The sequence below is a fragment of the Bos javanicus genome, chromosome 24 (genome assembly GCF_032452875.1).
Source record: "Bos javanicus breed banteng chromosome 24, ARS-OSU_banteng_1.0, whole genome shotgun sequence".
Lineage (NCBI taxonomy): Eukaryota > Metazoa > Chordata > Mammalia > Artiodactyla > Bovidae > Bos > Bos javanicus.
Window position 1 is genome coordinate 4,224,771 of NC_083891.1, and position 24,080 is coordinate 4,248,850.

The 24,080-nt window shown below is 46.8% G+C and overlaps 1 protein-coding gene across 1 annotated transcript in view; it reads left to right on the forward strand.

Annotated features, from left to right (window-relative positions):
- LOC133237464 (cytochrome b5) overlaps positions 1-24,080 on the forward strand; it is a 34,158-nt gene that overhangs the window by 2,671 nt on the left and 7,407 nt on the right. Inside the window, exons 2-3 of the mRNA XM_061399521.1 lie at positions 21,832-21,960; positions 24,051-24,080. Of these exons, the coding sequence (XP_061255505.1) occupies positions 21,832-21,960; positions 24,051-24,080 (159 nt within the window). The remainder of the gene's footprint in view (positions 1-21,831; positions 21,961-24,050) is intronic.

Below are 24,080 nucleotides of genomic sequence, written 5' to 3' on the forward strand. Positions count from 1 at the left end.
GTTTGTAGTGAGATAAATAAAAACAAATTTTTAGCATTTCATGTATACCAAACTTTTCTTAATTGCTACTTGGTAAAGTGCTCTTTCAGAGAGTATTACCTACCTATAACGCATTTTAGTCAGTTCTAGTGAGGTGGATGAACCTAGAGCCTGTTATACAGAGCAAAGTAAGTCAGAAAAACAAACACTGTATATTAATGCATATATATATATATGTATATATGGAATCTTGAAAGTGGTATTGGTGAACCTGTTTGCAGGGAAGGAATGGAGACACAGACAGACACCAGACTTGTGGGCTCTCGGGAATGGGAAAGAGCGGGACAGGCTGAGAGAGCCGCTTGAAACATGCACATCACCATATGTAAAGTAGATGGCCAGTGGGCATTTGCTCTTTGACACAGGAAGCTCAAACCTGTGCTCTGTGATAACCTAGAGGATGAGGTGGGAGGTGGTAGGGAGGTTCAACAGGGAGGGGACATATGTATACTATGACTGATTCACGTCACTGTGCGGCAGAAACCAACACAACATCAAAAAGCAGTTATCCTCCAATTAAAAAAAAAATTAGCCTACCTTGACTTGAGTTTGGAATACCACTACCCTCTGGTACTAACACTGTTCCTTTTGATCAGTGGTCCAGAATCTGCTGAGTTCTTATCATGGAGACTGTGGAACCTGAGAGGAAAGAGATACCATTTCTATTCTCAAAAGCTTCCGTTTGAGGAAGCAGGAATAACACAGTAAACAATGCAATGGGCGGGGATTTAAGCACAGAAAGCTGTGCTCCATCAGCCAGAGTCTAGTTCAGTGATGGGGAGTGGACCCAGAGTGGCTGTGTGAGGTGTCAGGCTTGGGCTCTGGTGAGTGGGGCCTAATGTCAGCGGTAACAGATGGGCTCCCAGACCTGGTCTGGGTTAAGGTAAGAACCAGGACAGTGGCTGTGCAGTGGGAGCTCTCAGAAGGGTGAAGGCATGCAGCGAGGAGAGAGGCTCGCCAGCCCGCTCGAGCTGGTCATCGGCAGGCCGGCCTTCCCAGAACCTTGGAGGGGCCAGCCGTTCTATTTGCTGTTACCACTGGTTTCCCTTCTGTATCCATCTCTGATTAATGCCGTGTCAGTCTCTGGCTTCCTGCCCCCTAGCACAGCCATCCTAAGATTCCCCGTGACTTCCTGCATCTTAAACACACATCTCATTCAGAGACCTGCAGGGTGCCCTGCTGGTGTTTCACTTCTTCTAGATTCCTCCTGTTCCATCACTTTATTATTCCAGTGCTGTTTAATTCCATCCCTTCTTCTGAAACAAAGAGCCCGGAAGATCTGTTTCTCCCTGCTTGCTCTGCTCCCTTTCTTTGTCATTTAAAACTCCAGAAATTCATCAAAGTTTTGCATGCTAACTAAAGAATATTCTCTGTGTGTGTGTTCAGTTGCTAAGTCTCTCCGTCCAACTCTTTTGTGACGCCATGGACCATAGCCCGCCAGGCTCCTCTGTCCATGGAATTGTCCAGGCAAGAATACTGGAGTGGGTTGCCATTTCCTCCTCCAGGGGATCTTCTCAATCCAGGGATTAAAACTGTATCTCGCGTCTCCTGCTCTGACAGGCGGATTCTTTACCACTTAGCTCCATCAAAGAATATTTTGCTCTCCGTAATTTACCCAAATATGAAAGAAGTTTGTTTTTTGTTTTTTGCCTTCCTACCACTAAAGTGGACTTTCAGTCTTTATGGGCTAGATCTCCTTATATATCATAGCTTTATAGGCACGTGTGCATTCCAGTTGAGAAAGTATGTACTGCGATGCGTGGAAGGGAGTCCTAGTCTGTGCCTGTGCTCTCTGTCCCTCATGTGCCTTATTTAATGTAAAACAGCAGGATGACAATGGTACCAATTTCTAAGGGTTAAGATAAGAATTAAAATAATGCTGGCTAAACAAACAGCACGACAGCAAGCGTGTGGTCTGCACAGTGAATGCAAACCCCTGTACCTGCGCAAGTCACGGACGGGCATGGCTTCTGTAGCACCATACGTAGCTGAGTGAGAATATGAGATTGTAGGTGAAGGTGTAAATTTGGCACATGATGCTGAATTGAAACAAGAGAGTGTTACGAAAGTTATACCGTCTGGTCAAGAATACCAGTGAAGCTTCTAAGTTGTGCATTGAGCTCCATCTCCAGGAATAATAGTCTTATAAAGCTGTTTTGTTTTCCAGAGAAGAGGAGACACCTGAGAGGGAAGACTGGCTCGCGTTTGCTGGCAATCTGAATAGCAACAGGTGTTCAGTTACTATCTGACACTGGCTACCACATTGTGAGCCTCATTGCCCATGTATTTCGAAAAAGGTGGTTTGTGTTTTTTCAATTCTGATTTCTAGTTTTTGAATTCATATTTGTGAAGTTGAGTCTTGTCATTTCTGATTGTGTTGTTAGCAAGGTTAATGATTATAGAACTTTGGGGCCAGGGAGAGAAATGATTTGCTTTCCCCTTTCTGCAGCTGAGGCAATAGCATTTATCCAGGTTTTACCAGTACTGTAGGAGAAGAAAGTATGACTTAATAGATGGCAGTAATATTGCTTTCAGTTCAAGTCATTACATGTTTCATTTGTAAAACAAGCATCTTGAAAAATATTAAGAAGCATAATACTTAGTGTCAAGTTGCCCCCCTTCCTTTATATGATCAAAATGGAAACATTTCTACAGAATGTTTTCTGGTGAGCTTGGGGCTCTGGTGCTCTGTTTCTGCACCTTAGATGTCCTTTCACAGCTTTCTGCCTCACGGAGCTATCGGTCCCTGACTCATTTCTGCTTTTGGAGTCTTAGGCAGTGTACTTTATAGCAGTTTTTGTTTTAGGGACTTACTTTCTGTGATTTTTCCTCGAATATGGCTACCCACTTTGCAGAGGCAAATGGTTCCAAGCCTGGGGGGTCCAGGAACAGAGTGTGGGTGTGGGTGCTTACAACTCAGTGTCTTTAATTTTGAAAAACACAAAAGACCCTACATCTTTACCCTTGGTAGGACTGTCATATTTAGTACTAAAATCCGAAATGCCTTTGCCTTTCTTCAAGGAAGTTTGATAATACTCTGAATCTTATACTATTAAAAAGCTACAGTTGCAACTATGTCTTTGAGTATGAAACAGAAAGGTTATTATTATTCAACATATGTAGTTTAGTAAGTAGAACTCAGAAAATGTGAAATCCTTAGGTGGAAAATAAAAAGGGAGCCCTGGTGGTAAAGGTAGCGTAGGCTTCTTGGTAAATGGGCATCAGAGCCTCAGCTCACATGGTGTTGTGAGCCTGAGGGCAGGGCCTCCTGTATAGTTTCTGCTTGTGTCTGTGGAACTTTCTGGTGCTTTTGAGAAGAGGGCCCAAGAGTGCTTGTGAGGCTACTTTGTTTTGAAACAGTAAAAAGAAAAAAATCAAACATTTAACATTGTTGACTTCTGGTTTTTGTTTATCTTTAAGATGGATAGTTCTGACTAAGGGAGAACAGATTATGCCAGCCAGTTTAGATAAGTCAAAGAATAAATAATGGTCATTTCTACTTAGTACAGATATCTATTAAAAGTCCTCGAAAGCCACAGAAGACAGCCAGTAAGTACCAGTTATTATCACGGAGTCAGAACAGCCCTTGTCGCATTAGACATTCATGGGAATGTATTGTGGGGGGTTGGGGGTGAGGAAAGCCAGATCTAGTCCTAGTATTATTTTTGAGGTGACCTCAGGCAAGGCAGGTAAATACTTTAAATCATTTTCTTCATTCCTCCGTGGGGAATATCCTGCACCTGCCTATACTTCAGATTTGTGAACACTGGAAGAAGAATGTGTGTGAAAACACTTGGAAAAGTATGTTAATATTTCACTTAAAGTTTTCTTATGAAATAAGTGTCATAATTACTTTTTGTTCTGCGGTAGGACCAATATTTACTTAGTAGGAACACATCTCAGAATTTACAATGATGTGCTCGCTTCAGCAGCACATATACAGAAATTGCAGTGTTAGCCAGTAAACAGAAATGGTTCAAAATACAAATATTCACTAGAAGTATGTCGTTCAGTCACTCAGTCATGTCCGACTCTTAGGGACCCCGTGGACTGCAGCACATCAACCTTCCCTGTTATTCACCATCTCCCAGAGCTTGCTCAAACTCATGTCCATTGAATCAGTGATGCCATCTAACCATCTCATCCTCTGTCACCCCCTTTTCCTTGTGCCTCAGTCTTTCCCAGCACCAGGGTCTTTTTCAGTGAGTCAGCTCTTCACATCAGGTGGCCAAAGTATTGGAGCAAAGTATTGGCCTGAGGTAACAGCAGACTAGCTCAGGATTTAAGAAGCAGTGGCTCAAAGCCACAGTTTTGAAGTCGGTTTTCTTGGAAACATTTGCTTCCCTGTGTTTATTTGAGAGCTGCTTGTGTCTTGCACAGAGTCGTGAGCTGGGACCAGGAGGGTGAGTTGGAGAGGTGGGGCTCAGTCTGTGCTGGGCAGGGAGCAGGTGGCCTGTGCTGATGCTGGGAGGATCTGGAAGCTGCGTGGTTCAGGGAGTGGGCGGCCTAACCGCCTAAGGTGTCAGGCGTCCCTGTGCCTGGCGTGCAGGCCAGCAACCGGCGGCCCTTCTGTGGTGAAGGCCCTGGCCTGTCCAGCATCTACCTGCTTCTTTGAGAGCCTGCTCTTGCTAACCATGGGCAGGCTGTTGACTGAGCTTCATGCAACTCTGTCACAAACTGGCCAGGACACCAAACAGATCCAGCCTGCTCTCAGAAAGCGTTAAGTCATGCTAGTCACACGCCTTCCCCTGGTGGAAGTCCTCAGTGGGTTAACAGTGATGGAGTGGAAACTTTGCGAACGTTGGCTGACCCTCAGTGTGTGCTTGATAGAACTCTAAATGCTCTTTGTGTGTACAACCCTCAGTGTGTGCTTGATAGAACTCTAAATGCTCTTTGTGTGTACAACCCTCCTTCACACTGATACTTTTACTCCTCGAAACCATCTTTTCAGGTTGGTGGTGGCGGTGGTCGTGGCATTCACCTTTTTAAAGCAGGTTGGTGGTGGTGGTGGTCGTGGTATTCACCTTTTTAAAGGATAGAAAAAGGTGGCTTGGAATGTTCAGTAACCTGCTCAAGACATTCCACCAGTGACGATCCAGCCAGGGTTTAAATCTGGGACTAGGACTCAGGGATTTTGCTAATTCTGTGATTAGGGTGTGAGGACTAAGGTAACTAGTACAGCTTTAAAGGAAAAGAGCCATCCAGGTGGTACACAGTCGCTGTTATTTGCTTGAGATTTCCTCCGCAGCAACCGCCATCCCGGTGTTCTCCGTAGGAAGCAGGGAGAAAGTGAAGGAAAGTCGTGAAAGAATAAAAAGAAAACCTTTGTAAGGCAAAAGGCAAAAATGTGCTTTTCTCTCCACCCCTGCTGTCATTTTACAGTGTCGCCTTCTAGAAGGTGGCGAAACCAGCCATTCCAGGTTTCCTCAGGGGAGTTTTTTAGTAGATTCTGGGGGAGTCTTCAAGGATGACTCCTCGTGTTAGGATTTGTTCCTCACACAGATGACTTCAGGATGATCTTAAGAAGCCGTATTATTTCAGTCAGGAAGGAGATTGCTGGGCTCGGGTGCAGAGGGTTATTGTTGTTCTCTGGACGCCCTCTTAAATAACTGGCCTGGAAGGGCTTGTCCTGCATGGAAATCGGATGCGGCTTCTGCTCTGATAAAGCCCTTCTGTGGGTTCAGTGGACACCCTGCCCGCCCCTCCCACCCGCTTGCTGATCCTCTGTGCTCTGGGTGGCACCGTGTTTCCTTGACTGCCAGCGCCTCCCCCACACACACGTGGCTCCTGGGCGCCTCGGGCAGGCCTCTCCCTCCTTCCTTCATGCCATTTCCTGTCTTCATCCTCCTTTCTTATGACTCTAGTTCTTAGACTGTCTTCCCCTTCAGAGCACGTGTCCTGCAACCCTTGTGGCTCAGTCAGTAAAGAATCTGCCCGCAATGCGGGAGACCCAGTTTCAATCCCTGGGTCAGGAAGATCCCCTGGAGAAGGGACTGGCCGCCTACTCCAGTATTCTTGCCTGCAGAATTCCGTGGACACAGGAGCCTGGCGAGCTACAGTCCATACGGTCACAAAGAGTCAGACATGACTGGGTGACTAACATTTTCACACTTTCACTTTCATCACATTGGTTGTTGCTTTATGAGTTTTCAGTTCAGATAATTATTAGGTTGTTATTATATGAAAGGATATAATTTCTGGAAGGACGTAAAGAGCTTCATTTTCTGGAAACAGACTGTCGTTTTTCTTCCTGGTGCATGTAGAATAAGGTGCCGCCCCTCTCCTGGTGCAGGAACCTCAGCTGTTGCATTACCACCACCTCGCCCTCCATGCCTTTCTGTGTCCCTAACAAGCGGGGCTTGTTTCTGCCCAGAGACTTCGTGCGGCTTCCCTCTGCCTGGTGCGCCCTTCTTCATCACGCACTGCAGGTTGCCGCCCAGTGTCTTTTCCTGACACAGGGATTTCCTGCCTCAGCCTGCAGTGTCAGAGAGTCCCGGGCTCTGTGTTTTCCACTTTGGCTGTGCTGACTCAGCCAGGGTCACGACTTCAGCTGTGCTGACAGCTCCTGTATTTCTACCTCCAGGTTACAGAGACCTCCCTCCCTCCTACACTCTGGATTCTTGCATCCGAAACCCCCTTCATGTCTGCTCTCGGATCTCTGACACGCTTCTCAGACCCAGCGTGTTAAAGACCGAGCTGACCTTTCCTCTCACGGTGTGCTCCACTGGCACCTTCCCCATCTCAGTGATGACAGGCCCATCTGTTTGCGTCCTGTCTGATCCTTTTGTCTCTCTCACACCCGCACTTTCCCCAGAACATTCTGTGTGCTCAGCTTTTACAATGAAGTCAGATCTGACTGGTCTGTCTTCTCCCCTGTGCTGTCTCCCTGCTCTGAGCACCATCACCTCCCGCTTGGCGGCCTTCGCCCCTGACTTTTACTGTCTTATAGTCGAGTGCTATTTAAAGATGTCAGATCATGTCCCTTTCCTGTTTAAACATCTTCAGGGGCTAATTACACCACTCAGTTTACAACTTTGGATATAGCTGCAATAATCAAAAAAGTGTGGTGCTGGCCAGAGAGACATGTACACAGATCAGTGGAACAGAGTAGAGAAACCAGAAATAGATGCACACGGATGCTTTTGACTTTTGACGGAAATGCAAAAGCAATCTGATGCAGGAAGGACAGCCTTTTTAACAAATGGTGCTGGAACAATTGGACATCAGTAGTCAAGAATATAAATCTTGACCCAAACATCACACTTTGTACAAAAATTAACCCCAGGTAGATCATAGATCTAAGTATAAAATTTTTAAAACTTTCAAGAGACTTACGATTAGGCAAAGAGTTCTTAGACATAACAGGGAAAGCATGATCCATAAAAGAAAAAGTGGATAAATTTGACTTCATAAAAATGAAAAACTTCTGTTCTTTAAAAGACACTGTTAAGAGAATGAAATGACAGAGGCATTGACCAGGAGAAATCTGTTTCTAATCTCATATCTGACAGAAGATATATTTAGAATATATAAAGAATTTTCTAACCTCAACAATAAGGAAACAAATAATCCAAATAGAAGAATGGCGAAAAAGACTTGAACAGACATTTCCTCCAAGAAGACATATGAATGGCAAATGTCAACGTGAAAAGATGTCCAACATCACTAGCTGTTGCTGCTGCTGCTGCTAAGTCGCTTCAGTCATGTCCGACTCTGTGCGACCCCATAGACAGCTGCCCACAAGGCTCTGCTGTCCCTGGGATTCTCCAGGCAAGAACACTGGAGTGGGTTGCCATTTCCTTCTCCAATGCGTGAAAGTGAAAAGTGAAAGTGAAGTCACTCGGTTGTGTCCAACTCTTAGCGACCCCATGGACTGCAGCCTACCAGGCTCCTCTGTCCATGAGATTTTCCAGGCAAGAGTACTGGAGTGGAGTGCCATTGCCTTCTCCGTCAGTGGCTGTTAGGGAAATGCAAATTAAAACCACAGCTACTACAACATACCTGTTAGATTGGCTACAGTAAACAAAAAAACTCCAGGTAACCCGGGTGCCGGTGAGGACGTGGAAATCCTAAACTGGTCTTGCATTGCTAGTGAGAATACAGAGTGATACAGACACATTGGAATCAGTGTACACATTTTAAAATCTATGCTAAATGTAGACTTACTATGTGACCCAGCAGTAGGCCTCCTTGACATTAGTCCCAGAGAAAGGAAAACTTACATCCACATAAAAGCCTATATGCAGATCCCAGCAACTAGAACAATGCTGGCACAGAAAGAGGAATTGACACTGATTAATTGAATGAATAATTAAAAGTCGATAAGTATAAACAATGTCAGACAATAGATACAGAATGGCTGTTGGGCTGGCAGCTTTACTTGTAAAGCCCCAAACTGGAAACAGCTCACATGTTCCTCATTGGGTTCCTGATTAGACTGGTAGATTGTGGAGGGAATACCCCAACTGGAAATAGCTCACATGTTCCTTGGTGGGTTCCTGGTTAGACTGGTTGATGCATGGAGGGAATACCACTCAGCAATAAAAAGGGAACAAAGCAACCAGTGGCTCAGTGCTATAGAATCCACCTGCTGCTGCAGGAGACACAAGGGATGCGGGTTCGATCCCTGGGTTGGGAGGGTCCCCTGGAGAAGGAAATGGCAACCCGCTCCAGGATTCTTGCCTGGGAAATCCCATGCACAGAGGAGCCTGGTGGGCTGCAGTTCATGGAGTTGCGAAGAGTCAGACACGACTGAGTGAATACACCACCACCACCAAGGCATCTCCAAGGCCCTGCGTCACTTGGCACCCAGTTGCACCTGTTTCTGTCTCTGGTGTCTCCTCTGGCTGCCGGCGCATCATGCATCACACATGCTGATGCCCTTGCTCTTCTGTGAACTTGTCAGGACCCCTCCCCCCATATGGAAAGTTATCCCCCAGATCCCAGCAGGCTTCCTCCTTCACCTGCTCTGAGAGGCCTCTCCTGACCTCTGTTTCCCACCAGCCATCTCCCCAGCCCCCTGCGTTCCTGACCCCACCACCTTGCTCTGGTTTCTCTTTTTCCCTATCACCTTCTAACATGTTGTATAATTTACCTATCATGTTTGTGGCTTATCTGTCGCCCTCCTCTGGAATGTATACTTGTGAGTACAGGAGTTTCTTTCTGCTTTATTCCCTGGTTATATCCTAGCAACCGGAACAATGCTGGCACAATAAATATTTATTGAATGAATAAGTAGAAGTTTATAAGTGCAAAATATTAGAAAATCAATGTGGAATGGCTGTTGTTCTAGCTTGGATAATTTCCTGACAGCTTGTTTTATTTCTCTCTTACCTCTAGTTGCCTGCTGTAGCCATTAAAAAAAATTTTTTTTTTATGCTAGCTGTAAAAGGAAAGACCAGCCTGAGGATCTGGTGTTGAGGAGGACTGGTTCCGCCCTCAGGCCCCCTCTCTGTCCGCCTTGGGTCTCAGCCGTCGCCTGTCCTGTCCTCTCATCTTCTGGCCGTTCCAAGTCCAGGTGGATCCCAGAGGAAACAGAGGAACAGCCCCTTCTAGATCGTGACCCATCTGCCGCTGGGCTCTCAGCCTCAGTGGCTTTGCTTGTTCTTACGGGGAACGCTGGGTTGAGTCAGCTCACGCGGCATGTGGTGTGTGTTCCAGCCCCTCTCCATGTCTCAGTGTCCCCTGCTCTTGTCTCTCAGAGGCAGACGTGCCCTGCCCCATCCTCTAGTCCAAGATCATGACCTCTCCATCAGGGACTTAACGTTCCCTTCAGGGGCCAAAGGAGTTGCTGTGTCTCCAGTGAACTCACTTATATTTCCTACTGAGACATGTTTAGTGATGGTAGAATTAAAAATATCGGTCCAGGCACACTGACCGATGTCAAGTTATGCCAAGTTACCTCTGATTCATGGTAAATTTGGAGCCACACATTTCCTGTCTCAACGCTAAAAGTAACCATGAATGATTTTGCTTTCTTTTCATTTTTTGGAGGAGAGAAACTAATAGCATTATATTTGCAGCTCACAGCTGCATTGCTTATCTCCCCTCATCCTGCTGACCTTTAAGAATTGTTTCAGGCAGAAAGTGTTCTTTGTCCTTACGATATGTTGTTTCTGTGAACTCTTGTCATTGGTTCTGTGGCTCAGTAGGATCAAGTCAGTTAATTATTCCGCAGAAATCTCTTGAAGGGCAGGATGGAAAGAAGGGGTCTTTTGGGGTTTGGGGTTTGTTGTTGGACTTGAGTTAGCAGGGTCTGGGTCCTGTGTGAGGTCTGTGCGAGGCTCTTTCTGGCAGCATTGACTGGTGTGGTGAATGCCTGTTACACACCAGGCATTCTGCTGGTTACGTGATTTAATCTCTGAAGTTTAAGTGGGAGAGGCATTTTGCAATGGAGAAAAGGCAGCTCAGGAAGAGCTGGTACTTTCCTGGGTCGCTCTACCAAGACTTGGCAGGGCTGGACCTTGAATCCGGCTTCCTCTGCTTCCAGCCCAGGCGTCCTTCCATAGCACGTACTGCCTGCCTGGGCTTAGGGGCTGAGACAGCTGAAGACCAAACCACAGCCACAGTGCCGGGGCTTGTGGACGAACAGGGGACCGCGGGAGGGTCTGACTTCACGTTTTGACGAGGGACTTGGCAAAGTGTCACTTATAAAGTGATTGGGAGGTGACGTGCTTGAGTTCCTTTCTAATTGCCTGCACCCCGCCCCCCATCCAATAACAAAAACAAATGAGAAGGTTGTCACACAGGGTGTCTTTATTCAGAATCCAGTTACTTACGGTACCTGCAGTTCCTCCAAGTGCTGCTGTGTCTCTCTCTGGGCCTTTGTGTTCTCCGTTTTCTTTGCATGGACCATCCCCCACCCATTTCCCCTCGCAAACCACCGGAGAACCTTCCAATCCAGAGTGCAGGCGGCCCTCAGGGGCCCGCTTCTCGCCTCAGGTCTAGGAGCGCTCAGCCCTCCCTCCCTGTGTCCTGGCTCGGCACCTGGCACTTACGGTGTTTAGCTCTCCCTGTCTGCATGTCACTGCGGTGTGACTCCTTGAGGGGAGGGGCCGTGACTTACCCGCCTTGGAAACGACGGAGCCTGGCATGGCGCTTGGCAGATATTTGAGTGAGCAGGCACGTCTCATAAGCCAGCTGGGTGAATGCAAAGATGGGTTTGTATTACATTTCATCTCTCATCTTCAGAGTGAAATGAGAATTACTCCTTGGAAGAAAAGCTATGACCAGCCTAGACAGCATATTAAAAAGCAGAGACATTATTTTGCTAACAAAGGTCTGTCTAGTCAAGGCTATGGTTTTTCCAGTAGTCATGTATGGATGTGACAGTTGGACCATAAAGAAAGCTGAGCACTGAAGAATTGAAGCTTTTGAACTGTGGTGTTGGAGAAGACTTTTGAGAGTCCTTTGGACAGCAAGGAGATCCAACCAGTCCATCCTAAAGGAGATCAGTCCTGAATATTCATTGGAAGGACTGATGCTGAAGCGGAAACTCCAATACTTTGGCCACCTAATGTGAAGAGCTGACTCATTTGAAAAGCCCCTGATGCTGGGAAAGATTGAGGGCTGGAGGAGAAGGGGACAACAGAGGATGAGATGGTTGGATGGTATCACCGACTTGATGGACATGGGTTTGGGTAAACTCTGGGAGTTGGTGATGGACAGAGAGGCGTGGCGTGCTGCAGTTCATGGGGTTGCAAAGAGTCAGACATGACTGAGTGACTGAACTGAACTGACTAAATTCAAATGATGCCTGTGAGCCTCTGGCCTGGGGCTTTGCAGTGAGAAGCTGCACAGGCCCCAGTCCCCAGGGAGCAGAGCCGCACAGAGGTCTGAGGGTCCCACCGGCTTGAAGGCCATCATCCTCTGCCCTCTCAGAAAAACAACATCTAGAAATGATAGGGAACATTCAGCTATCTTGTTATTTTTTTTCTAAATCCTATATAAATTGATTGCACTCCAAATGATTGTTTTCATTTTTGGCTTAACTATTGAAGATAACGGATAATCTCTTTAAATAATTTTTTTTTTTTTGCCTAGTCATTGTTTATAGATGGTCTGTTTGTGCCATCTTTTCTGGCAGTGTTAAGTGTTTGGATTGAAAGGTCTTGTTTAAAACTCCAGAACTGGTGGACTTTGGATCCACATAACATTACATTTACATGGAAAGGGTTTTGCTGCTGTTGTGTTTGTTTGTTCTCAGATAAGCGAGTCCTCAAAGGCAATGACTTTGACCCAACTGGTACTGCAGTGTGAGTCTACATACCTTGTGGGTTTTTTTTTTTACTGGGAAAACCTCAGAGCCAGACGGAGCCCTGAGATAGAAGCAGGTCTGTCTTTGTAACCTTCCTTAGTTGGTGAGGCCGAGGAAGGTGGGTTCCCTGATGGCTCAGCGGGTAAAGAACCCACCTGCCAATGCAGGAGACATAGGAGATATGGGTTCAATGCCTGGGTAAGGAAGGAAGGAAATGGTTACCCACTCCAGTATTCTTGCCTGGGAAATCCCATGGAGAGAGGAGCCTGATAGGCCACAGTGTGCTACAGCCTGTGGGCAAAGCACACACGACTGATCACATACTTGGAATAAGCCATGGAGTTCCTCAGCTTTAACCAGGCCACGTGTCTTCTTGGTGAGATTCTTGGAACTTTGGTTGTGAATGAAGCTGGTTGTGTAGTTTCTGTCAGTGTGGAGGTAACCCTGATAGCCTTGCTATCTCTCCTAAGAGAAGTAGTCCCACGAACACTTGAGCTCCACCTGCACTGAGCACTTTTTTCAGATCAAAACAAATTCTTACCAGTGGGAGTATTTGGAAAGAGGTAGGGTGCATGGGATCATGGCTGGTCTGGCTTTGTAAGTGAAGGGTGACATGCTAGTCATCTGGTTTAAGTGTGTGGGTTTTTCACAGTGGGTAATCAGTGGTGTTTACCTGGAAACACTGGAGTGGCACTGTTAATTAAAGGTGAAGTGAGACTCTAAAGTAGCGCGACATTGCAAATCAACTATATTTCAATTAAAAAAAAAATGAAGTGAGAATCTGAGCTTGTTTCTGTTCAGTTCAGTTCAGTCGCTCAGTCGTGTCCGACTCTTTGCGACCCCATGAATCGCAGCACGCCAGGCATCCCTGTCCATCAACTCCTGGAGTTCACTCAGACTCACGTCCATCGAGTCAGTGATGCCATCCAGCCATCTCATCCTCTGTCGTCCCCTTCTCCTCCTGCCCCCAATCCCTCCGAGCATCAGAGTCTATTCCAATGAGTCAACTCTTCAAATCAGGTGGCCAAAGTACTGGAGTTTCAGCTTTAGCATCATTCCTTCCAAAGAAATCCCAGGGCTGGTCTCCTTCAGAATGGACTGGTTGGATCTCCTTGCAGTCCAAGGGACTCTCAAGAGTCTTCTCCAACACCACAGTTCAAAAGCATCAATTCTTTGGTGCTCAGCCTTCTTCACAGTCCAACTCTCACATCCATACATGACCACTGGAAAAAACCATAGCCTTGACTAGACGGACCTTTGTTGGCAAAGTAATGTCTCTGCTTTTGAATATGCTATCTAGGTTGGTCATAACTTTCCTTCCAAGGAGTAAGCGTCTTTTAATTTCATGGCTGCAGTCACCATCTGCAGTGATTTTGGAGCCCCAAAAATAAAGTCTGACACTGTTTCCACTGTTTCCCCATCTATTTGCCATGAAGTGATGGGACCAGATGCCATGATCTTAGTTTTCTGAATGTTGAGCTTTAAGCCAACTTTTTCACCCTCCACTTTCACTTTCATCAGGAGGCTTTTTAGTTCCTCTTCACTTTCTGCCATAAGGGTGGTGTCATCTGCATATATGAGGTTATTGATATTTCCCCCGGCAATCTTGACTCCAGCTTGTGTTTCTTCCAGTCCAGCGTTTCTCATGATGTACTCTGCATATAAGTTAAATAAGCAGGGTGATAATATACAGCCTTGACGTGCAAAAGACTATAAATAAGGCTTAATTCATCATGGATATTTGGAGCCCAGTGAAGAAAAGTTTACCAAGTTCATAGTATTTTCTTCCTTTTTGAGTTCATTCTTTAGAAATCAAGGGATGCCCCTTTTAGATCATTGAGTACTGTACAGACTCTGCCAGGTGACCAGGTAACGGGGAAGGGTGCCCTTTGCTTTCTGTTGGCCATCACGTGTCACATTAACATGTTGATGGTTCCCTTGTCACCTGTCCTCCAACTGGAATGAGCTGTCGTTTCCTTGGTATTCATTTAACACTTTTTGTTTTCTGCCTTATTTGCATTCCTCTCATTTTTGTACACCTGGCAAACCCTTGACTTTGATACATCCTCAAATCCAAAAGTACAGTTACAACTATGTTATTAGGTAAAGTGTAACCGAAAAGCCTAAGAGACCACTTCTGACCTTTAGTGATTATAAATGGAAGGCTAAAGCCATAAAACATTTGTTATATGAATACAAACCACAGTTCTGTATGAGATGACAGTTTTTATTGCACTGTCGTCATACAGATAAGAGCTTCCTACTCTGACCCTGTTATGCCCAAGGTTGGTACAGTGGTCAAACAGGTCATTCTGGATCCTGAAACCTGCCACAGGGAAGAAGAGTGGTTTGGTCTGTGATCATCTTCAGTTTTGCAGTGGCCTCTCCTTGAACGAGTCTGTTGACAGAAGCTTTTTCTTCCAAGACAGTTTGGTTTGTGTTGAGCTCCTCCTCTATCCAGCGACCCTTCACTATAGGCCTCCCCACCTTGAAACCAGGTGCTGACATGGCTGTGGGCGCCCCTCATGCCATCGCTTCTTCTATCATCACCATGCAGAGGAGCACCCTTCTTGACGTACAGAGCTCATCATTCCTCTCTCTGTCTCTCATACACACACACGCACGATGAATAAGTGCTCATGTCCTTCACTGCAAATGAAATCCCTTTCAGTTTCCACCTAGGCTGTCCCTGTCTCTTGAAAAATATTTGCATTGTCCGCAGCTACACTTTCTGATATGATAGCTAATAGACAAAAAGTGGCTACTTAAGTCTGCACTTAGTCACTCAGTCATGTCCAACTCTTTGTGACCCCATGAGCTGTAGCCCACCAGGCACCTCTGTCCATTGGATTCTCCCGGCAAGAGTACTGGAGTGGGTTGCCATGCCCCCCTTCAGGGGCTCTTCCTAACCCAGGGATCGAACCCTGGTCTCCCACATTGCAGGCAGATTCTTTACTGGCTGAGGTATGAGGGAAGTTCCAAGAGAAGCCCAACTTAAGTTTAAATGAATTAAATACAATTTATGTTGTTTCTCAGCTCTATTTCAACGGTTCAGTAGCCACTTGTGAGTAGTGGCTGCCGTATGGACAGTGTAGACCTAGAGTGTCTCCATCGCAGACAGCACAGACTGGAGCGCCCGCTGGAGCAGCCTTCGTGAACAGCTGCACTTTTGTGGGCTTGTGTCCATACAGCTATGACATCGGTGGGGTTGTTTACCTCGTAACTCCCAGCCACTTCTGAATTCACATCTGCTTGGAAACCGAATTTCTAATGTATGCCAACGAAACCACGCTCTGTTATGTTGTTTATTCGCTCAGTCGTGTCTCATTCTTTGCGACCCCATGGACTGAAGCTCGCCAGGCTGCTCTGTCCATGGGATTTTCCAGGCAAGAATACTGGAGTAGGTAGCAGTTCCCTTCTCCAGAGGATCTTCCCGGCCCAGGGATTGAACCCAGGTCTCCTGCACTGCAGACAGATTCTTTACCACTGAGCCACCAGGGAAGCCCTGCTCTACTGTACTTCTTGATTTTTTCTTCACCAAATGTGACTTAAAAAAGCCATCTGTCACTCACACGAAAACGGAGCTTTCATCACAGTTGTAAGAAAAGACGCGGCATCAGAAATTGGTTGAGAATTAGCACGCTGCTCTGTGACATGAATGAGGGGAGCTGGGGAAACACTGGCGGTAGCAGGGTGCCCGTTCACTCCCGCCTCTCAGGGAAAGTGGTTAGACTCCTGCTTCAGCAGTGATGCTTGCTACTGTGTGCGTAGGCCCCGTCGGGTTGCTCGGGTCACTCAGGAATAGTCAAAACTCTGAGGCTTTATCAGTGAAGGCCGAGGTCTTTCCTATGTTTTCTCCTTCAGCCTCAAATTCATTGTATGCTTTTTCAGAGTCCAATCATGTCGATTTTTCGTGCACTTTTGGGTGTCGCACACAATGCTTTGCACATGGTAGTCATAAATATTTTGATTGAACGGACGAACCTATTGGCAGGGCAAGAATAGAGACACAAAGAGAGCAGACCTGTGGACACAGCGGGGGAAGGAGAGGGTCATGTGAGACACATGTGGCCATGTGTGAACTAGACAGCTGGTGGGAAGCTGCCGTGTAACACGGGGGCTTAGCCACTGCTCTGGGATGATCTGGAGGGGTGGGATGGGATGGGGCGTGGACCGGAGCTTCGAGAGGGAGGGGATGACATTGTTGTATGGCAGAGACCAGCACAGCATTGTAAAGCAATTATCCTCCAAATAAAAATTTTAAAAGTGAATTAAACAGCAAGTGAATATGAAATTATATGTTTTCTGAATGGTATGAACTATTGTATAGTTCAGAAAAAGGAAAGCTGTGTGAACGAGAATAGCTGCAATGGGAAAGTTGTGGTCACTTAACCAGTTGTATATACTAGTTCTAAGACCAGTGTGTAATCAGCTGTGCATATGCTTTCCTTCAAAATTACAAGTATTTCTGTGTATCTCCTCCTGGATCCTGCAAGTGATTGATAAAATAGAGCATGAGGATTACGAAGTGCTGTGCAGGAAAATGCAGCCGGGGCTGGGGCCACGGTGTGGGGGGCACGGGGGGGCTGGGGGCACAGTGTCGGGGGACAGGGAGGGGCTGGGGCCACGGTGTGGGTACAGGGAGGAGCTGGGGCCACGGTGTGGGGACAGGGAGGGGCTGGGGCCACCGTGTAGGGACAGGGACGGGCTGGGGGCATGGTGTGGGGGGGACAGGGAAGGGCTGGGGGCCACAGTGTGGGGACAGGGAGGGGCTGGGGCCATGGTGTGGGGGGGACAGGGTGGGCCTGGGGCCACATGTAGAGAGGACAGGGAGGGGCTGGGGCCACCATGTGGGGACAGGGAGGAGCTGGGGCCACGTGTGGGGGGACAGGGAGGGGCTGGGGGCACAGTGTCAGGGGACAGGGAGGGGCTGGGGCCACCATGTGGGGACAGGGACAGGCTGGGGGCATGGTGTGGGGGGCCCAGGGAAGGGCTGGGGGCCACGGTGTGGGGACAGGGAGGGCCTGTGGCCACGGTGTGGGGGGACAGGGAGGGGCTGGGGGCGTGGTGTGGGGACAGGGAGGGGCTGGGGCCATGGTGTGGGGGGCAGGGAGGGGCTGGGGCCATGGTGTTGGGGGGACAGGGTGGACTTCCTGGACGGGCAGCTTGGTGAAGGTCTGTGGAAGGCTGACGTGAGCAGAGATAAAGGAATCTCGTCAAGGTCTGGGAGACGAGCATTCCACAGGAGGCGGCTTTGAGTTTCTGAGACGGGGAACCGTCTTAGCAAGTCTGAGAGCCGGTCCTCAAGCCGTGTGGCTCGGACTCAGGTGCGTCCCTTGGAGGCTGTGGGAAGACGTGGCTGAGTGCAGTGGTGGCGGTGTCATCCTCAGGTTGTCACTAAGGTGTCTGTGTGGCTTTTCTACTTTACCCGTTATCTCTCCCACTTCTACTCTGACCAGCTCCCTTGCACTTAGCTAACATCTGAGCATCCTCATGGCGTGAGGGTGTCAGGAGAGTGGACTGTGGGAAGAATCAAGACGCAGCAGCAGACCAGGCAGAGGACAGCTGTGGTCGTCTGTTCAGGAGGTGCTGGTGCTTTGGTCTGAGATGGTAGCGGTGGAAGTAGGGAGGGGAGGTTAGATTCTCAGTATGCTTTGAAGGTAGCCAACTGAATTTGCTGACGACGGGAATGAGAAGGAAAGAGGAATGAAGTTTGATTTCTAGTTTTTGGCTGCAGCAATCAAATAGAAGGACTTCCCAAGTGGCTTAATGATAAAGAACCCGCCTGCCAATGCAGGAGACCTGGGTTTGATCCCTGAGTCAGGAAGATCCCCTGGAGGAGGAAATGGCAACCCACTCCAATATTCTCACCTGGGAAATCCCATGGACAAAGGAGCCTGGCAGGCTACAATCCATGGGATCACAGAGTCAGACACGACTGAGAAACTGAGCTCATACACACAACTGGATACATGGTGGCAGCGTTCACTGAGAATAAAGACTGAGGAGTGTGTCTGGGGACAAAGGGCAACATTAAGCTTGGGTTACGTTATGTTCAGGGTGCTCCCTAGATGTTGCGTGCACGGGCAAGAAGGCTGTTGCAGGTGGGAGGAGTCTGGACTCAGGAGCAGCCTGATGTACTGCACATACTGGAGAACAGGTATGATCACCAGGGGAACGCATCCAGGTAGGATGGGAGAGTGCCAAGGACTGAGTGTTGGGGCTGAGACTCCAAGAAGGTCAGGAGTGGCCAGCAGAGTTCAAGGGGAACTGGGAGAGCCTGTTGTACGGGAAGCCACATTAACAAAGCATTTCAAGGAGCAGAGATCCACTGCTGGCGTCCCCAGAAGCATTGATGCTGTGAGTGATAGGAAGCCGGTGGTGATCTCAGTGCCAGTAGCCACCATCCTGTTTATCCCACAAGAATTCACCACATCTTAGTGAAAGTGTCCTTAGGAACGGGTAAAGGTTGTGATGATTGATGTCTTCTGAATTATGGACTATGCCGGTCTTTCATCTTTTAAAGTCTATTTTGTATTTATTTCCCTGCAAATAACTCTTAAAGACAAAAAGGGTGCAAAAACCCGAAAGCTATTCTGGTTGTTTTATTGATATTCCCTGGTTTGTATCTGGAGATTCTCCTATGTTATTGGTGCACGGTGGTACCTGGTGACCTGATAATAAGTAGTGATTTCATAGAAGGAGATACGGAGTTATGGCTTCCCAGATGTGTGGACACAGTGAGTACGGGGCCAGGGGGAGGTGCTTCAGGAAACAGTCCACCCCCTAAACCTGGTCTCCTTTGCTCACTGTGGTGTCTGGCATACCTTGGTGTCTGGCACGTGGGGACACTCGGGATGTGTGTGTGGAGTCAGTTAACTTTGTGCGCGTGTGCTCAGTCATGTCCAACTCTTTGTGACCCCACGGACTGTAGCGTGCCAGGCTCCTCTTGGGAATTCCAAGGCAAGAAAACTGAAGTGGGCTGTCATTTCCTTCTCCAGGGGATTGTCCCAACCCAGGGATTAAACCCATGTCTCTTACGTTGGCAGACAGATTCTTTACCACTGCACCACTTGAATTAACTTTTGTTTGTTCAGTCATGAAGTCGTGTCCAGCTCTTTGCAACGCCATGGACTGCAGCATGCCAGGCTTCCCTGTCCTTCACTATCTCCTAGGACTTGCTCAAACTCATGTCCATCGAGTCGGTGATGCCATCCAGCCATCTCATCCTCTCTCGTCCCCTTCTCCTCCTGCCTTCAATCTTTCCCAGCATCAGGATCTTTTCCAGTGAGTCAGCTCTTTGCATCATATGGCCAGAGGATTGGAGCTTCAGCTTCAACATCAGTCCTTCCAGTGAATATTCAGGGTTTATTTCCTTTAGGATGGACTGGTTTGATTTTCTTGCTGTCCAAGGGACTCTCAAGAGTCTTCTCCAGTACCACAGTTTGAAAGCATCAATTCTTCCCATATCCTTAACAGGACCCAAAAGTTAAGGAACTCATGAGTGAAGCCACCCACACGGAAGAAACAGTCTGTGAATTTGCATAATTTCTCATTTTGTGTCTCCCACATTGTTGCTTCTGTACCTCTCAGGCTGTGCCCAAGACTAAAAAGACTGAGGATTAACAAGCCGTGTTTGTTACTGTCACAACCTTGGAGTTGCATGAGGAAGCTTCAGGTTGGCTTTCAGACTGAGCTAGCTTGTACCTCCAGGGCAGCTTCCCACATCTGAGTGGATTCTAGTATCCCGTGTCCCAGTGGAAGACTTAAATAAGTGTGGAAATGCATACAAGATGTAATGTTATTAGTCATTTAAACAGTCATAATAAGAAAAGATAGTCAATGACATTGCAAAGTATTTAATAAAAATGCTGGATAATATTTATTGGTTATATTAACACATACAGTAACACACTTATTTTTTAAAAATTATGTGAGATAAGTACACTATTTTCCCAAGTTCACATAGCAACGCTAGGCAGTACTGTCTCTGTATATATTATAGTCTCCTTTAATCTAACAAAACTGTATGCCTTAGGTAATGATCATGATCTTCTTTTAAAAATTATTCATACATATATGTATATGTCTGGAGGAGGGCATGGCAACCCACTCCAGTATTCTTGCCTGGAGAATCCCATGGACAGAGGAGCCTGGCGGGCTACAGTCCATGGCGTTACACAGAGTTGGACACGACTGAATTGGCTTAGCACGCATGCGTGCACATGTGTGTGTATATCCAGTCTTCTCTAGATGCTGAGATTATGGGTGATTTAGGTGATTTTTATTTTCTTTCTTGTGCTTTCCAGTGTTTCTATACTGTAGATGGATAGGTTTTACAAGTAGTAGAGAAAAAATTAAGTAAATTTCTGTAGCACTAGATATGTCTAAATGGTAGGAGTCCACCTTCTACAGCCTTTGTGCCTCTGCACCTTCTGTTAGTGGGAGAAATGAAGAACAGCCTGTAGTCAATCAGGTAAGGGAGAACCCTCTTGTTCTATAACTGGGCACTTGTGGGTGATTGGCTCAGGGCAGGGTGGATTTGATCTAAGGAGGTTTTTCCCCCTGCAGAAGTGTTCAGGATGACGTGAGCAAGCACCTCCTCTTCTTTGTCTGAGAGCCCTCTTCCCCAACCCGAGAGTCCGTGTCTGTGACCAGCTGCCCCCACCAGTCCTCGGTCCCTGCGTGGCGGCCATCCTGGGTTGCACCAGTTAAAGCAGCTGGGCTGCTGAGATTCCACAGGAGGCTCTGTCCGCCCTGCCCCCTGTAGAGCTGGGCTCTTTCTTCTTTGCCTCTGTTGTTCCCCATCAGTCATATGTCCCCGTGGCACCACCTTGAGCAGGTCTCTCCTACACACGTTTGCATTGCTGTTTCTTCCTTCTAGAAAGTGAGTTTGTCCAGAGGCAGGGGATCTGCTTGACTGGACGTTGCTGTACTTGCCAGGCATACAGAGCACTTGAATTGTCTTGGATGTAGTAAGTCCATGATTAGGCAAAAGAAGTCAAACTTGAAGGTATATGAACAAGTTGAAAATAGATTGGCTAAATATTGAGAGTCTGCCTGCAATACAGGACCTGGGTTCGATTCCTGGGTTGGAAAGATACCCAGGAGTAGGAAATGGCAACCCACGCCAGTATTCTTGCCTGTAGAAAGCCATGGACAGAAGAACTCGGTGGGCTACAGTCCACGGGGTCACACAGAGTCAGACACAACTGAGAAACTAACACTTTCCCTTTTGAAGATTGAGAAGAGTTTTATGGCAAAGCAAAGAGGACATTCTCGAAGGATACAAATGTGTGCCTAATGCTTTGGTTGCCATGTGAATAACTTAGAAATGAACATCTTACTGTTGGAGGAAGTTTTTCTGTACTTACAAGTAGGAAACTGAATACAAAGGAATTGCTTCATTTAGGAACAAGTTACACTCCCACACTGTGGCTGCCAGAATAGCCTTTTTGGTTAAGTAAACCAGCCACTTCCTTTTAACTCATTTGCCTGGAGGAAAATATTCATTTTTCTTTCTCTTCTTCAAACAGCATCCTGGTGGGGAGGAAGTCTTAAGGGAACAAGCTGGAGGTGATGCCACTGAAAACTTTGAGGATGTTGGACACTCTACAGATGCTCGAGAATTGTCCAAAACGTTCATCATTGGGGAGCTGCACCCGGTAAATACCTTTTGGTGGCGGGTCGAGGCGGGGGGCGGGGGGGGCGGCCTTGTTTCTCTTTAAGGCTATGGCTTGACCTTACTCAAACCTTTAGACTTGCATATTACAAAGTGTAACAAGGAATAAAGCAAAAAGCAATTCCTCCTGACTTCAGAACACCATTTCATCAAAAAGTAAACTGACCAGAAACTTCTTTGCACTCCCTGGTTGCATTTTTCATGAGCACTCAGAACCCTCTCATCCAGGGACATGTCCTGGTGACAGTGCATCCCAGACTCTGAAGTCCCCTGAGCAGCGGATTTTAGAAGGTGGGGTGCTGGCCCAGAGCAGTGTTATTTTTAATTTTTTTTTTTTGACCAAAATATCTTTCTTAAGAAGCTCGCTTCTTTTTTTCTTTCTTTGTATTTATTTAAAAAAAATTTTAATAAATAAAAGTTTTAAAAATAAAATAATGAAAAATTAAAATTAAATTTTGAAAAATAAATATATAAAAAGAAACTCCTTTCTACTTTTGTTAGTTTGAGGATATTTTAATTCTAAAATGTGATTTAGAAATTTTTTAAAAGATCAGCTGTTAAATGAATAAACCCTGCCTCCTGTAAAACCCACACACAGTCCTCATCCTTCTCACTCTACCCGAGATCTTTGAGAACATCTCCCTTGGTGCTAGTCCATGGACTGACTTTGGGGAAACAGAGGCTTATTTCAGCTTTTCTATAATCCCATGGGTGTAATAGGAGTTGAGGCCCTTGTGGAGCATTTTGAACTGTGCACGTGTGGCTGCGCTCACCCATCAGCCAGCGTTGCCAGGAACTTTGGAGATGTGCAGACCTGGAGTGTGGAGCAGGCAGCTGGGGACCCTGCACCTCCGCGAGGGTGTGGATCTCCCCTCTGAGCTGGTGCCTGCCTGTCTCCTCCCCCATCTCTGGACACAGTACCAGTGGCCCACCTGAAGGGGTGGAGGGGCTGCTAGAAGTGGGCCCCAACGAGGAAATAACACAGCAAGAAGCCTCGACCCCAGGGAGCACACCGAGAAACCCTATGAAAAACACCCCGTGAGGATGTGTGTTGTGTCTGGTTGCTGCTTCTCGTAATGGCCACTGTTGAAGGAGGGTTGAAGCAGGCTCTCTGGGGAGGGCCTGGAGCTGTCTTAGAGTGGTTTCCATTGAGTGGGGAGGTGGGCTTTTGGGTACTTTGAGAAAGGCATCTTCATTTCCCAGCAAAGTTTATTCACCCACATGTTTTCATCTTTATCTTCATATTTTACCGAAGTGATGTAGTTTCATGGTAATCGGAGAGGCCTGCCCTTTAAATGTTCCCTCCTGTCCTTATTCTTTCCCTTCCGAAGCTTCTGGGGTTGGAGCAGGTGAGTTTTCAGGCTGTGGCTGTAGCGTGTTTGCCTCACCTGTAATCAGCCTTTGTTGTTGAGTTGCTAAGTGATGTCCAACCCTTTGTGACCCTGTGGACTTGCAGCCCGCCAGGCTCCTCTGTCCATGGGATTTCCAGGCAGGAATACTGGAGCGGGCTGCAATTTCCTTCCCAGGGTGTCTTTCCGACCCAGGGATCAAATCTTCATCTCTTGCATTGGCAGGCGGGTTCTTTACCACTGAGCCAATCACCCTTTTAATGCACTTTATTTTAGATGGAAGTTTGAGTAGATTATGACCCTACAATTGAGAGACTGCAGGAATTCACTGAGTATACCACACAGATTGCACACCCATACACGTATATACACACACCTGAAAGGCAGTTTCAGAGGAAAGAAAGGAAAAATCTAATTAGATCTCAGCTGCTCCCTGAATTACAGATCAGAATCTGAGTCTAATAAATGTATATACAGATCAGCATATAAATATGACTATCAAAAACACTATTTTAAATTTTGGAACTCTAGATCACAATACGTCTCAGCACTTTAAATTGTTGCAGTCGGATAGATCAAACTGGGTATTTAATAACTTGGGTAGAACCTAAAATGCTAATTATTGAATAGCAGTGTTTTAAATGTCAGTAAAAGCGAACACTTCAGAAATGGTAATTTTGTAGATGTTTTTCCATTCGTAATGGGCTTTGTTTTTTTATTGCAGGATGACAGATCAAAGATAACCAAGCCTTCG